The sequence below is a fragment of the Rutilus rutilus genome, assembly GCF_951802725.1.
Source record: "Rutilus rutilus genome assembly, chromosome: 13".
NCBI lineage: Eukaryota > Metazoa > Chordata > Actinopteri > Cypriniformes > Leuciscidae > Rutilus > Rutilus rutilus.
Window position 1 is genome coordinate 13,061,229 of NC_140218.1, and position 16,759 is coordinate 13,077,987.

Genomic DNA, 16,759 nt, shown 5'->3' on the forward strand with positions numbered 1-16,759 from the left:
GATTTTTACCTGATAACAAAACATAAATACGCCCCTGAAATCTGAATGAAAATTACTTTTAAAAAGTCCTGTCTAGAAATCACAAACGAACATGATTGGTCCAACCTCACCAGCGCTGTGAAAAGTAACAGTTACCATGTGAACTGTCTGTCTTTGCTTCGCTTTAGTAGCGGTCTAGATAATAATTTACTCCTGAATAGTAACCGTGGAGGACTTTGATAGCCATTAAATTGAAAATACATAGTGAATAGGTAAAATAAGAGAATTATTCATTAGAATTATAGACAACGAATGGGCCACTAAGCCACGCCCACACATAGAGGGTTATTGATACGCTTCTCACTTGTTCTATGCTGTGGCGTCATGGCTAAAGTTGTTTAGCTTCCGTGCTAACCTGTTTTACTATTCTAACATATCCACACACTTATACAATCTTCACAGTTGGTTTACATCCCTTGAAAGTGTGCAATCTGACTAACATGCACCCACCAAGTGTTCATATCCAGCTAATCTACTACAGTTAGAGTTTGACTGTCAGTCTCCTGTAACGTTAAACATAAAACATTCATTTCTGATCTTTTCAAAGCTGTCAGGATGCCTGAAATCAAAATCACGCCTTTAGGTAAGACGTTTGCTTAATTTTGTAGGTAACATTTCTGAAAACCGTGTATAAATAAGCCATTGTCAAACATGTGATACTTAACAAATCCGGTAATATATACAAATATGAATATATATTAATCAGCGAGTAAATGAGTTCAAGTGTTTATGTTAATTTGCTTATTATACCTTAAAACAACTTATTTTACATATGTATATTAGACTTAATATATACAATATAATAATACCATATTGCGTGCATATTGTATACATGCATTTGTGTTATGCATATATACATACACACACACACACATATATATATATATATATATATATGTGTGAGTTCACATTTCATATTATTATGAATAACTACATTAGATCTACATTAAAATAACTATATATATAAGTGATTATATATTATTTTGACTTTATAATTTTATAATATAAATGGGTGTAATTCTAAACCAAGTTCTTCTGAATGTGTTTTCTGGCAGGGGCTGGTCAGGACGTCGGTCGCAGCTGTATTCTGGTCTCCATCGGAGGCAAAAACATTATGCTTGACTGCGGGATGCACATGGGCTACAACGATGATGTGCGTTTCAACAGTTCTTGCTAGTTGCTACGTTCACATATGTGTATTTTGAGTATAATTCTGTAGTCTACTACTAGTCCCTTAACTTTCTGTGTTTCATTTCAGAGACGTTTCCCAGATTTTAGTTACATTACCCAGAACGGTCGCCTCACTGAGTTCTTGGACTGTGTCATTATAAGGTTAGTTTATACTGGATTTGTATCATGTGACGGTTGTGTGAGTTTTCCTCCTGTTCATTGTGATTTTTTTTTTTTTTTCTCCTTTGTGTTCCTCTAAGTCATTTCCATCTGGATCACTGCGGTGCTCTTCCCTACATGAGCGAGATGGTGGGTTACGACGGGCCAATCTACATGACCCACCCCACCAAAGCCATCTGTCCCATCCTGCTGGAGGACTTCAGAAAGATCACAGTCGACAAAAAGGGAGAGACCAACTTCTTCACTTCACAGATGATCAAAGACTGTATGAAGAAAGTTGTGCCACTCAACCTCCACCAAACAGTTCAGGTAAAGTTCATTGTCTCAATTAATGTCTTTTTTTAATTTTTTTTATTAATTTTAGTTAATTCATTCATTTAAACAGGTTTAGTAAACTAATTAATATAAATAATTTTAGTCATTTAATATGTATTTTTTTATTGAACATTTTTCCCTATTGAAAATGTTTTAAATAAAATGTAATTTAAGCTTCAAATATATGCGTTTATGTTGCTAATGGTTGCTTTTTTGGGGGAATAATTTTATCTGACTTGTTTATTTGTTATTGTTTTTTTGCTCCATCAAGGTAGATGAAGAGCTTGAGATCAAAGCGTACTATGCAGGTCATGTGCTGGGAGCCGCCATGGTTCAAATCAAAGTTGGCTCGGAGTCTGTTGTCTACACAGTGAGTGTCACATTAACTATTGCATACTGTAGTGGATTTTCCCCCTAAAACCCGACTATCTAGCGTCTACAAATCGACACTTAATAAATAAATCTGTTGCGTCTACTCATCGACACAGAGCATCTACAAATCGACACTTAATAACCTTTATACTCCAGCTCTTTGCGTCTTCAGTCGACAACTGGCCGAGTCTCTTACCCTAACTTACTTGCTTCCCTAAACTGACCTGTCTGGGGTGTCTCCAAATGGACACCCAACTCTGTACCTGGGTCTCGTCTCCTGGCGACGTCCCCACCTGATATCTGAGTCTCGTCTTCAAATCGACGTCCCCACTTGGATATCTCACCTAGTCTAACTTGTTTTCCCTTACTAATTAGTTTTCTTGCTGCGCAGCAGAAATGAACAGACAGACTTTCAGCAAATGTCCTTTAAATGCTTTAATAACGGCCGGGAGAGTCTTCGAGCAGTTCTCAGAGAAACTCTCCCAAGAAGAATCAAGGCCGGAGGATCTCAGACAAATTCCATTGAGACATCCCACCGTAAAACACATATACCAAAGTTTTTATAGTATAGAGGTATGACATAAATGTCAGGCTGCATTACATAATTTTCCCACTATTTGATTGGTTCTTCATATGCAAACCCCTCTGTTACTAGGTAAAGCAAACTCTGATCTTGCGATGAATTCATCTGTTAATCACAAGATTCTAACAGACTGTCTAGTTTCATTTCCCAAAACTATGTTGTTTTTACATACATACGCACACAGTCAAAGACACAAGTTTTCCATTGGTTTCGTACAGTACATCCTGTTCCATTGTTAGATGTTAAATAAGGTTAGATGTTAGAAACATGGTTAGTTTAATATACAGTTTAAAATTTCCACGACAATACTCTCAAATGGATGATGTTCCAGCTACTGACTTAATTTGCTAATTATATCTAAATCAATTTGTATAGGGTGATTACAACATGACACCAGACAGACATTTGGGGTGAGTAAAATCTCTTTTTTGTCTCTTCAAGTGTAAGTCATGTTTAAAGGGATAGTTCACCCAAAAATGTAAATTCTGTCATATTCGGAAAACAAATTAAGATATTTTTAATGAAACCTGAGTTAGTTCTGTCCCTCCATTGACAGCTACGCAACTACCACTTTGACACTTAAAAACGTTCATAAAGAGATCGTAAAACGAATCTATATGAATTGAGCGGTTTAGTCCAAATTTTCTGAAGAGACTCGATCGCTTTATATGATGAACAGATTGAATTTAGACTTTTATTCACATTTAAACATTGATCAGCGAACATAAACAGAAGCTCAGCCGAACATGCTTGACGCGCAAGAGCAAACCTCATTGGTTCTGGCTGAAGCTCAAACGTGATGTGTAACGCGAGAATGAACCTCATTGGTTCTCGCACGTCAAGCGAACATGCTTGAACTTCCGTTTACCACAACTGATGAGTGAGCTGATGAATGTTTATAAGCATGTAAATAAAAGCCTAAATTAAATCTGTTCATCATATAAAGCGATTGTGTCTCTTCAGAAAATTTGGACTAAACCGCTCAATTCAAATGGTTTAGTTTTATGATCTCTTTATGTAGTTTTTGAATCGTCAAAGTGGTAGTTGCGTAGCTGTCAATGGAGGGACAGAAAGCGCCAAGATTTCAGAAGATGAACGAAAGTCTTACAGGTTTGGAACGACATGAGGGCGAATAAATAATGACAGAATTTTCATTTCTGGCTGAACTAACCCATTAAATTCTCTGACTTTATTTACTCAGAGCTGCTTGGATTGACAAATGCCGGCCAGATATTTTGATATCAGAATCCACGTATGCCACTACGATCAGAGACTCCAAACGCTGCAGGGAAAGAGATTTCCTGAAGAAGGTTCACGAAACAGTGGAAAGAGGAGGCAAGGTAGACAAGACTCATCCAATCAGATTTTAGAGCGCTAACTATCCATTTTTTAATGTCAGTTCAATCATACGTTCTCAGACGTGTGTGTTTATGTCCTGTTCATTTTGGTGTCTCTATGTTTTAGGTCTTGATTCCAGTGTTTGCTCTGGGAAGAGCACAGGAACTCTGTATTTTGTTGGAAACATTCTGGTGAGCTTGTAAAATTGCTGCTGCTCACCTTGATCACCTTGATATGTTCTGTAAGGATGCTAATGGAAACTGTAGTTTGGCACAGAACAGTGTCTAATTGCTGGTTGTTCACTTTAACAGGGAGAGAATGAATTTGAAAGCACCCATTTATTTCTCCACCGGGCTGACGGAGAAAGCCAATCACTACTACAAACTCTTCATCACCTGGACCAATCAGAAGATCCGCAAGACCTTTGTACAGAGAAACATGTTTGAGTTCAAGCACATCAAAGCCTTTGATCGCTCATATGCTGATAACCCTGGACCAATGGTAAGGCCGCTACAAAAACAAGTCTGTAAAGAGGCATTCATGCATTTTTTTATTATTATTATTATTATTATTATGCAAAATATATATCACATCAATTATTTCTCATTACTAAATGATACATATAGAAACCTTTTAGAATATTAATGAGTATTCTAAAAAATTATATTATTATTTCTTTAAATCTGATAATATACTCTGTAGTTCTATGTGGAATATTCATGGGTTTCTTTATTGTTAAATGAATAATAATAATATTATATTATGCAACATATTTAGTTATCTATTATTATTTCTTATTATTAAATGTAGAAACCTTTTAGGATATTAATTAATATTCTGTTTTTAATTATTAAATTGTTAATATTCAAAAAAATTATATTAATCAAAAATATATATATTTTTAAATCTGATCATTGATATACTTTGATAATGTATATACTATTATTATTATGAGCTTTATGCATTATTTATTATTATTATTATTAACTGATACATGCAGAAACCTTTTAGAATATTTAACATGAAAATGTTAAATCTTATTTCTTTAAATCCTATTTTCCTTTATTTAATACAATAATTACATTTTAAATGTAATATTAAATATGTTCGTATAACTGTGGAATATTTAAAAAGATTTTCCACATCTATCACAGAATAAATCGGTGAACAAAAGTCTTTTTGGTGATCAGAATCAAAAGATTTGAGATTCGATTCGACTCTCGATTCCCAAGAACTGCCTCAGAATCGAAGAACTGATTATTTTTACGAAGACATTAACTTTGTAGCCATTTCTGTTGTTATAGCATTCAAAACGACCTGATAGATTGTCGTGAAATGAATCAAATGAGTGCATGATATTATAGAAAGCAGCCAGAGACTTTGATATCTGTTCCATCAGGTTGTGTTCGCCACCCCTGGAATGTTGCATGCTGGGCAGTCTTTACAGATTTTCAAGAAATGGGCCGGGAATGAAAAGAACATGGTAAGAAACCTTATGAAGCAGCAGAAGATGTTACTGCTAAACACTTGCGTACCACTTCAGCTCATTCAATGCCTGTTCCAGCTCATAGTGGTTCATCGAAAGAGAAAATATATGAGTTTAATGTATTTGTTTCTCAGGTCATCATGCCAGGATACTGTGTGCAAGGCACTGTGGGACACAAGATCCTGAATGGACAGAAGAAACTGGAGATAGAGGGAAGACAAACGGTAAATACTAACAGCAAACACAGATTTTAATTGACCTTCACTAGATGGCATCAGAGAACTTTAGTAGTACTCTAACTGTAGAACTGTAGTCTCTATATTGTCCACCGTTTCCCTTAATTTTCATAAAAAATAGCCATTTTTACCTTCCTTGACCAAACCAGAAGTTTATTCTTATGTCAAACCTCTGAATATCTGTTCGGTTACTTGTTAAGTAACTCAAGTACTCGTGGTTTATGTTATTGTAAAAAAAGGCAATGAAAAGTATAGCTTTTAGAATGGGCTGAATAGCCCAGTGTTTGCAAACAAGTCTCTTACTTGTATTGTAAAAACATTAAAGTAACGGGTTTCATTTTATATTTAACATGTTAATTGACACGCAATATTAAAACCTTAATATCCATATCTTTGACGTCAAGAAATATGTGATAAAATTAATTTGAACAGTTAGCCTAGAGGAACTATACAACATAAGCCTCCTCTTTTAACATTTCAAAAATCTTCAAAAAAAACAATAATGGACCTGTACTCGCATCACCTGGATCTTCACTCAACCGTTTCAAAATAGTTTATTATATAGAATAAGACATGCGCTCTTTGCTCAGTCATGGCTTGCTGGTTTGGTTTAAAAAAACAAAACGAGTGCATCGACATTGCACGCTCGAGTACTTGATGGCTTCTGACAGCGCTGACTAATGGTTGAAGTATTCGACTACCCGACTAGTCTATGCAAGCCTTAGTCTCATATGTGGTGTGTGTTTAGTTGGAGGTGAAGCTGCAGGTGGAGTACATGTCCTTCAGCGCACACGCCGACGCCAAAGGCATCATGCAGTTGATCCGCATGGCAGAACCCAGGAACATACTGCTGGTGCACGGAGAGGCCAAGAAAATGGAGTTCCTCAAAGACAAGATCGAACAGGAGTTCAGTAAGTCTACAACTTCTCAAAATGTATTGGATTGTTTTTAACTGCAGACTGCTTTACTATCACTTATTTCCAGTTCTGTGATTTATTCATGGGCAGGTTAATGCATTACAAGTAACGTGAGTAATCAGATTACTTTTTAAGAGTTACTTTTTCAAATAAGTAATGCAAGTTACTTTGTTTTCCCATTTATTGACTGACGATCGGCAATAACTTTTGATGCATCGGTCTAATTTAATCATCTTCATTTATTAATATCTACAGATTTGTATGCATGAATTGTGCATTTCCAGTTCTCAAAACAGTTAAAGGGATACTTCAGGATTTAGCATTAAGCTTTGTATTAGTAGAAAACCTGTAGTATTTTCGAATTACCATGCTTTCCACCCTCATATCCCCCTGAGAGGAGAGATTTATGTATTTTTTGTCTGGAAAAAATCCTCCGATGACGCAAAAATCGTCATTTTGCGTCATCGGAGGATTTTCTGTCCTGAGGCTAAAGACTACAGCCAGTAGAAGGCGTTGTTCCGCATGTTTTCAGCCCGCCCATACAGGGTGGGATCTCACTCACAGAATGTACACACAGTCAGCCGTCTTTCTTTGGAAGCTAAGCTAGCAGGCTCTTGTTCTGTGGAGAAAGCTGAATAGTAGGAGAAAGCTGAGTAGTAGGAGAAAGCTGAGTAAGTAGGGGTTACCATCCTCCTTTTCCCTGACTTGTCCGGCGGGCGAGATCGTTCAAAATGTCCGGGATTCGGCTTTTGCTTTCTGCGGTCGCCATTCATTGTTTACATGCACACCTCTCGTTTCAATCTAACTTAATTCATTCCGATCGGTGAATCTGAATGTAGTGTTTACATGAACGCTAAACAAGTGATCGGTTGATGTGCGTTTTAACATTGCTAAGAAAATTCCTGCACCTCCGTGAGAGATGCGAGACCCGGCTCGTCTCAGTAATGACGCCACCGGCCTCGCGCCGTTCTCCCGCGGCCGTCAGCCTCGTCCTGCTCGCCACAGTAAACGTGATGAATGGCGACTGTAGAACGCAAAAGCCGAATCCCGGACATTTTGGGCGATCCCGAAATCCCAGGCAGACTCGTCAAGGAGACTCACTGGTAGCCTAGCCTTGTTTTAAACTGCGCTCTCTTACCAGTAGGCGTGGCCTCCTAGGGCAGTGAAGCAAGTGCATTCTGGGAGTTGTTTTCTTTCATCCACATGAGCCAAAAATACATTTTCTGGCTTTTCTCAGGCTAGAAAGCTCCAAATTAAAAAAATTCTTCACATTTCTTCTACATAAATGACCTATTTTAAATACACATTCATCTTTCCAGAGGTGAAGTATCCCTTTAATAACAAAAAAAAAAAAACTTTATACAAATACATCATGCTCTTCTTCGCTAAACCGAACAATTCATTGTCTGTGGCTGTGTTTGTGCGCGCGGGAAATATGCTGTGCATAACAATAGAAAACAAGGAGAAACGCGCAGTCACATGCTCAAACAATCAACAACGTCGATCTAGATGTGTAAAAACAAGTGGAAAGCGCGAGCGCGCCGCTGTCTCCTTTCCACAAGCGCTTGCTCTCCCGTGGCGTCTGTCGTTGCTATGCAACCATGAACTGCGCTCTCCATGATGACAAGGAAGTATCAGCAAAAGATTAATTGATTTCTAGCCTTTGCATTAGCTTTACTACTAGATATATTTATGGAGATGAAAAATAATAAGGCACCCTGTACAGCTATGATCAGCTGTTCGGCCGAGCATTCAATGATGTCACGCTGCAAGCTGATCAGTTGGTTTGTTGCTGCCGCGCTCTATCACTCGCACACCATAAAGAGCAAATTGTTTTTTAATGTTTCAATTTCGTGATTAGAATGACATAATTTGGAAGCGGATAATTTCTTCACAAACAGCTCATTATGACTCAATGTTAGAATGCTGCACCTACACTCGATAGTGTGAATAAGATCAGCGCAACGCAGACCACTGCATTGACAGCGTGAAACATATGCCGGTCCAGTGCTGATTGAGGAATTAAATTCGAAAATAAAAGACAGTTTGACATCTGTGAATTTTTTTTTTTAATCATTTGCTCTGAGATGAAGCGAATATATTTGTGCGGGAATTTCTCGCACTATAAAAGCTAACCTTGCGGGAATGGTTTAAATTATGCGCAATCCCCACATTCCCGCACCGAAATTCAAGCCCTGAAATGGTAGCGGGTTGCGATGGCATCGCGTTTTTCATTTAATTACAATATGAGGACTGACGGTAGGCTATAAAAATCAGCGTTTCTGTGTAGGTGATGACAACCATCTTGACAGCAGCAATCAAAGCATCGCTAATTACGGTAGACCTTAATTTGAGATAGTAAATTTGTTCCTAATCAAAGGGAACACTCAACCACAGAACAGCTGGGTGAGTTTTGTATTGGCTTATTGGATACAGTAAATGAAGACTGTCAACTTCTTTTCAATACTATTTCATCACCCAAAACACTCCCACTCTCTGCTGTATATTCATAACCAAATATTTCAAAACCAACAACCAAGCCACATAAACAATGCCATTGGCACTAGTCTACATTGCAGACATGTCTCTTAATGCACATAACTTTTCACCTTTTTGCACAATCTTGAAAAAAGTACTATTGTTGAAATTCTCAGATCAAGCAAACTTCAATGCACCCTTATCCACTACCTGCTAACGTTAGTGAACCGCACCCGAGCAAGCACACTTCGCAGTTCCTCCGGAAATCCATTTTTCTAGTTCATTTTACTTATGGTGAGAAAGGGCCTTTACATTTGCCAAAAATAGAACTTTAGTTTTTTTGTTAATAAAAAAACAAGCAAGCAAGCCCAGCCCAGGTGAGAAAAAGTAACCACAAAAGTAATATAAAGCAATACTTAAATTAAAAAAAAAAGTAACTAAGGCAATTAGTTACTTTTTTAGGGAGTAATGCAAAGTTGAAGCATGCAATCAATTAAATAGTTTACTTTTCAGTGTTTAGATGTTCTCTTTTGAGAAAAACACTTGTTTTACCCAATGCAGGTGTCAGTTGCTATATGCCGGCCAATGGAGAGACGACGACCATAGTGACGAACCCCAGCGTCCCCGTGGACATCTCGCTCAACCTGCTGAAGAGAGAGATGGCCCTCGGAGGTGATCAAGGACACGTACACCACTGAATGCTTTATTTGACCTGTTTACAGACACACCATCATTTCTTTTCTGTCCTGTGGTTAGGTTTTGTAGTTTCTGCTTTATCTATGGATATAAATATAAATATATGAAACTTTCTCACAGGTCCATTGCCTGATGCTAAAAGACCTCGCACCATGCACGGGACATTAATAATGAAGGACAATGTAAGTCAGCATAGCTCTTTAGGTTGGTTTTCATCATTTATTTGACTAATGTGAGGTTTTGGATGTCAATAATTCCCTGTTTTCTGAATATATATGTGTGTGTGTGTGTGTGTGTGTGTGTGTGTGTGTAGAGTCTGCGGCTGGTTTCTCCAGAGCAGGCTCTCAAAGAGCTAGGCCTCAGTGAACATCAGCTGCGCTTCACCTGCCGCGTCCAGCTCCACGACCCCCACAGTGACACCGACACACTCGGCCGAATCTACACACACCTCAAGAGGTCAGCAAACAATACCACACACAAACACACACTTTCCTTTTGCTAAATTGATGCAGCTAATTATGCCCCCCTCTATGGGTATAATTATGCATATTATACCCATATGCAACAGGGTTATTATTGTTAAATAAAACGAAAAGGTTTATTTTATTTTTTTTGTGAATTGAAATAAAGTAAAATATAAATATTAAATTAAACAAAAAATTGAAATAAGGTTAAATAAGTTAAAAAAATTACTAACTGGAAATAAATAAAAACTACAACTGAACTAAATCTAAAAGTAAAATTGAAATAAAAATAAAACCTAAATAAATAGTAATATAAAAATGTAATTAAAATGACAAAACACAAGAAATTACTAAAAACTAAACTAAATTTGAATGTTAGAAAGTAAACTGAAAATGTAAAAATAAAAGCTATTTCAAAATATTAATAAAACTATAATATATAAATAATCCTAAAATAACACTGGTATGTAAATTCTATAATGAAGAACTTTCAAACTTTCAGAAAAAGTCAGTCTTGAAGGTCATGTTTTTCCAAGTCTGCAGTCGGTGTGGGATGTTACACTCAGAATTTAGCACTTAGAGCTTAGGTGAGATATCTTTTTTACTTCAGAGGGCATCACTGAGTCATTTGTGTCGTGATTTAAAAATTATTCATGTAAACGGGTCTTCAAACTGCAGCTAAATTGGTCGCAAATGTAACAAAACAATGTTATTTTTTCAGTTATGCCCATTGATGGATGGATGGATGGATGGATAGATAGATAGATAGTATACTACTATTTTTGTAGTCCTGATGCTTGGTTCATCACGTGGGTCATTGCACCCAAACGCTTGCCCTCAGTAAACAAGGCTGTTACCACTCTAGCCTCAGTGTAAATGTCAGCGCATGAGGGCAAATACTGAATGAGGTTTGTGCTTTCATAAAGGTTTCATTAAACGTCAAGTCTTTTTTTCCATGATCTCTTTCAGTGTATTGAAAAGTTACAGCATCCAGCACGTCCCAGACGGCACCGTCATAGTGGAATCAATCGTTATTAAAGTGACGTCCTCGGCCGAGGAGCCCAACCTCAAAGCCATTCTGCTTTCTTGGAGCTATCAGGTAATTAATCATCTCCACTGATGCCCTTCCTAATTTAATAGGGGTTATATTGTGTTCAACTTTAAGCACTTATTTTTAAAGGTGAGCAATAATATAACCTCTGCGCGTGGTCAGACAGTTGGTCTAGTGGAATTTACAGCATCTCGCAGCCCACGAGGGAAAGTTTTTACCCTTATGTTTCCAAACAAACACGGGTTGCATTCAGGGCCGGGTATCGCCAGCTCACAACACAAGCATAACACAATAAATGTCACCATCTATTATGCGGTAGTTCATCACGATTGAAACGGCCACAAATGCTGGAGAGAAAGTGATGTGTCATCTTCTCGCATGGTTCACTTCACCTTTCTCCGATATATTGCGTCTTACAGAAACACCTCCAACCGCAACAGACGCTTAGATTTTATACAGACCTGTTTTTTCATTCATTTGATTTTATTCAGCATTAAATTGATCAAAAGTGACATTAAAGACATTTACAATGCTAAAACATTGTATACTATATTAAAATAGGAAGTGGTTGCTATGAAGTGTAATATATTTTCTTAGTGCGCACAAGAGACTTCTTTTAAAAAACCTAAACCTTTGAACACATTAATTTGTGCTGTCAAATCGATAAATCATAAATCATTATAAATCACCATTAATCGCATCTTACATAAAAGTTTGTGTGTGTGTGTGTGTATATATATATAAAATATACACGCATGCATACTGTATATATGTATACATATACATGAACCGTATACAAACGTATATACGTTTATATAATGTATATAAAAACCGAACAAAATTATAAACGCAACACTTTTGTTTTTGCCCCCATTTTTCATGAGCTGAACTCAAAGATCTAAGACTTCTTCTATGTACACAAAAGGCCTATTTCTCTCAAATATTGTTCACAAATCTGTCTAAATCTGTGTTAGTGAGCACTTTCTCCTTTGCCGAGATAATCCATCCACCTCACTGGTGTGGCATATCAAGATGCTGATTAGACAGCATGATTATTGCACAGGTGTGCCTTAGGCTAACCACAATAAAAGGCCACTCTAAAATGTGCAGTTTTACTGTATTAAAAAAAACAAAAACAAGGTTGTTGATTGTGGAATGTTGGTCCACTCCTCTTCAATGGCTGTGCGAAGTTGCTGGATATTGGCAGGACCTGGAACACGCTGTTGTATACACTGATCCAGAGCATCCCAAACATGCTCAGTGGGTGACATGTCCGGTGAGTATGCTGGCCATGCAAGAACTGGGATGTTTTCAGCTTCCAGGAATTGTGTACAGATCCTTGCAACATGGGGCAACGAACTGCAGTCAGGTCGAGACCCTGATGAGGACCACGAGCATGCAGATGAGCTTCCCTGAGACGGTTTCTTACAGTTTGTGCAGAAATTCTTTGGTTATGCAAACCGATTGTTGCAGCAGCTGTCTGGTTGGCTGGTCTCAGACGATCTTGGAGGTGAAGATGCTGGATGCGGAGGTCCTGGGCTGGTGGTGGAGACAGCTTATGGTAGAGAAATGAACATTCAATTCACCGCTCTGGTGGACATTCCTGCAGTCAGCATGACTGAATGTGTTTGGGATGCTCTGGATCGGCGTATACGACAGCGTGTTCCAGGTCCTGCCAATATCCAGCAACTTCACACAGCCATTGAAGAGGAGTGGACCAACATTCCACAGGCCACAATCAACAACCTTTTTTTTTTTTTTTTTTTTTTTTCAATACAGTAAAACTGCACATTTTAGAGTGGCCTTTTATTGTGGTTAGCCTAAGGCACACTTGTGCAATAATCATGCTGTCTAATCAGCATCTTGATATGCCACACCTGTGAGGTGGATGGATTATCTCGGCAAAGAAGTGCTCACTGACACAGACAGATTTGTGAACAATATTTGAGAGAAATGGGCCTTTTGTGTACTTAGAAAAAGTCTTAGATCTTTGAGTTCAGCTCATGAAAAATGGGTGCAAAAACAAAAGTGTTGCGTTTATAATTTTGTTCAGTGTATATACACATGCATATATTTACAAACTTTTATGTTAGATGCGATTAATCGATTTGAAAGCAATTATAGTAATATACCATATACTGTCTAAGTTATTGATTAACTTAACTCTTATTCTAATTTATATACTGTTATTCATACAATAATAATTATTTAGATTTTACATGTTAGGTTTTGAAATGTACCCTTTTAACCTGTTTGTCAGAGTGTTTAAAACTATCTTTGTCTTCCTCAGGATGAAGAATTGGGCAGTTTCTTGTCTACGCTGTTGAAGAAAGGTCTGCCTTCCTGAATGGTGATACTGATTTGATGTTTGTCTTTGTTTGAAAATAATAATAAAGAATTTTTTTTAAGTAAAATTCAGAAGACTATCATTTGTGAAAAATATATTTATTTCTTGAATTTGAAACAAAAATACAGTCTTTTCGTTCGAGGGCGATAGGAGTCACCTTGTCTTGCCTCGGTTCAATCTTACATGGTAGACGGCACTTAAAACAAATAGCCTCAGCCTTCAGAAGCTTAAAAACCCTTAAAATAAACGCCCCTTTTCTTTAAGAAGCTTAAATAAACACCCCTTTTCTTATTCAGCCTTAGTCTTTTGAACCTCCACTTTCAGTGTCCGGTGGCAAAGTAGTACAATATCGGGTCCAGGAGGCTGTTTAGACTGACCAGAGCCATGGTCACCCTACGGAGGATGTAAATCAAGTCATTATGTTCGTCCTGTCTCAAGCGGGACAGGAGATACACTAGATGCATGACATGATAAGGCAGGAAACACAGAACAGTGATGGCCAGGATGGCGTAGATGACCCTCCGTGCCCCGCGGGCCGTGGAGTTGTTGATCCGGGCGATGCGGCGGGCCACGATGGGGTAACACACCAGGATAACCACAGAAGGCACAAGGGACCCAAAAATGAGACTGCACATGCTGTAGGGTGTCAAACCGTCCCAGTCTTTTGAAGTGAAGTTCTGAAAGCACATGTTCTCTTTAGATGACAATGGACAAGTTAGCATGAAGGCCAAAATGGCCGACCCAGAGACCAACCACACGGCGGCGCTCACCAGTGCTGGGAGACTCGTGTTGCGGAGCCTCAGGTATGTGTGAGGGTGGACGGTGGCGATGTAGCGGTCCACACAGATGCAGGTCATGAAGGTGATGCTGATGTAGATGTTGGCGAAGAAGACCGTGCCGGTGATGCGACACATGGCAACACCAAATATCCATTTGCTGTCGTTCAGATGGTAGTGGATGCGAAACGGCAAGGCGAAAAAGAAAAGCGTGTCGGCCACCGCCAGGTTAATGATGTATATGTTTGATGGAGATTTCTGTTTGATTTTAAAGATGAAGTAGTACAAAGCTCCGAGATTTCCTATCAGTCCAAAAAACAAGACCAGGCTGTACACCGGTGTGAAGAGGTAGCGCTGGAAAGTCAAAAACTTTAAGGTGTCGGTTTCCATGATGTCGTGTTCCTTGGTTTAATAAGGTTGTTAGATTTTAGAGACTTGCTCACATCAACTCTTAATATGACTTCCTAGAATTGAAATAAATGAATTACTGTTCATTGTTTTGGGAACTAGTCTGATTTTCATTTCCCCATCAGGAAGTCTGTGAGTTTCTGTTGTGAAAAAGAAATCATTGAAAAAGTCAATTACTGGCATTTGACTTATTGAAGCTCTTTGAAACATCTAGAACAGTGGTTCCCAATTCCAGTCCTCAAGACCCACTGCTCTGCACATTTTGTATGTCTCCCTTATTTAACACACCTGAACCAGATCATCAGCTCATTAGGAGAGACTCCATGAACTGAACTGAGTGTGTCAGATAAGAGAGACCTACAAAATGTGCAGAGCAGTGGGTCACGAGGACTGGAATTAGGAACCACTGATCTAGAACATCGGGGCCAATTGCATAAACTTAACCACTATGTTAAAACTGTGTCTTAAGAGCTAGTTTCAATAACTAGCAGAAAACCAAGGAGCACGAGTTGTACTTTTCCATTTCAAATTATACTGATCTATCTTTTCATGTTACTGACATTAAAAGTTAGGACCGGTCTTGAAGAAAAATTTAGATGACTAACTTTTAAGCCTAGTCTAAGAAGTTTACGCTACCGTAAATTGATTTCCAGTAACGTTAAGTGACTCACTTTTTATGAGGTTAACATTTTGAGGTAACCAACATTATGCTGCAAGTGCTGTTGATTGAGCTTAACTTGCACTAAACATGGAATATTTAACTTTAAAAGAAAATCCGTTCTTAAATCCGTGTTCGTTTCTCAATTCAACTTTTCACTCAATTTTTTATGCTAATTTAGCCTATACAATTTAAAAAATATTAAATTAGGTAGAAATACCAAAAACAAAAAATAATCTTTTGACTTGTACTTACAAGACTTGAAGGAGTTATCTTGAATCCTTGAAGAAGACTTTGAATTACAGAGAAAAGCAGATTGTTTTTGTATCAAGTGGAAGTGTGTGAAAGCTGTTGCTCTGTCGCTGGTGGAAACAATATGAAAAGAGGAAGTTGTAGTCTTCAACTTAGAAACTATATCCAATAAACGGCATAGTTATTGGATCAAAAAAAATAAAAAAACTCAAAAAAATAAAAAAAAAATTTGTTTTTTGTTTTCCCATTTATTGACTGACAGCTCTCCTGTCCCCATGTTGAGAGAAATCAGGAGTAAGTACAGAGGTGTTGTATGTAAACCATAGACTGTAAAAAAAAAACACGTTGTGTCCATGACGTCACCCGTAGGTTTCTGAAGAGCATTTTTGATGCCCAAAGTTCTGTTAAAGAATATTGTATTGTCATGAATTCTATTTCTGCCAAAATTTTATCTCTATTCAGAAATAAGGGCACTTAACACTGTAGGAAGTAAAGTCTCTGTTGGAAACTTCTCCTTCGTCAAAGCAGAGACCAGGAGACGTTGGGATATCTTTCAAGCAGAAGTTATTCTTTATTGAGGACTTCGCTGTGCGTTGCTGCAGTTCGTCCAACAGTCTAATCTAAGGAACGTTGCCTTGCAATTTTATATACATTTAGGGGGAGGGTTTTACATTGAGGTTGAACAAAGCATGTAAATGAAGTATACAGGTTGAGGAACCCACCCTAGACTCCAGAGTGTTACCAGTCCTAATCCAATCAGCATAACTATTCAAACGCATATATGCTAATCCAATCAGCCTAACTATTCAACGTCGGGGGCTAGGGCTCTGGCTCCAAGAGCCATTAAAGACAAGAGGTGAGAGTCTGACTCATTTAACTTCCAATAGAAAAACAGGTCTGGCAGGAATCTCTTGCTGGAAACTCAGTAATCATCATTTATACCTCAAATGCTAAAATCAGTATTGGAAACCTAAATTAAACATTTAATAAATT

At 37.9% G+C, this 16,759-nt stretch overlaps 2 protein-coding genes across 3 annotated transcripts; one reads left to right on the plus strand and one right to left on the minus strand.

Moving 5' to 3' along the window:
- Positions 1–312: 312 nt before the first annotated feature.
- Positions 313–13,739, plus strand: ints11 (integrator complex subunit 11). Its single transcript, XM_084427637.1, has 17 exons — positions 313–622; positions 1,095–1,192; positions 1,298–1,371; positions 1,470–1,698; positions 1,976–2,074; positions 3,035–3,069; positions 3,861–3,999; positions 4,124–4,188; positions 4,309–4,498; positions 5,397–5,480; positions 5,618–5,707; positions 6,468–6,630; positions 9,676–9,786; positions 9,931–9,992; positions 10,124–10,266; positions 11,244–11,373; positions 13,616–13,739. The coding sequence occupies exons 1-17, from the start codon at positions 595–597 to the stop codon at positions 13,670–13,672; spliced, it is 1,797 nt and encodes a 598-aa protein (XP_084283763.1). The 5' UTR covers positions 313–594; the 3' UTR covers positions 13,673–13,739.
- Positions 13,740–13,757: 18 nt separating this feature from the next.
- On the minus strand, positions 13,758–16,141 carry LOC311302069 (P2Y purinoceptor 1-like). Of its 2 annotated transcripts, XM_084427639.1 has the most exons (3): positions 15,770–16,141; positions 14,443–14,996; positions 13,876–14,349 (listed from the first exon to the last, which is right to left on the minus strand). In XM_084427639.1, the coding sequence occupies exons 2-3, from the start codon at positions 14,836–14,838 to the stop codon at positions 13,993–13,995; spliced, it is 753 nt and encodes a 250-aa protein (XP_084283765.1). In that variant the 5' UTR covers positions 14,839–14,996; positions 15,770–16,141; the 3' UTR covers positions 13,876–13,992. The 2 variants fall into 2 exon arrangements, with proteins under 2 accessions (XP_084283764.1, XP_084283765.1); XM_084427638.1 differs by having other exon boundaries at positions 13,758–14,996.
- Positions 16,142–16,759: the final 618 nt, after the last annotated feature.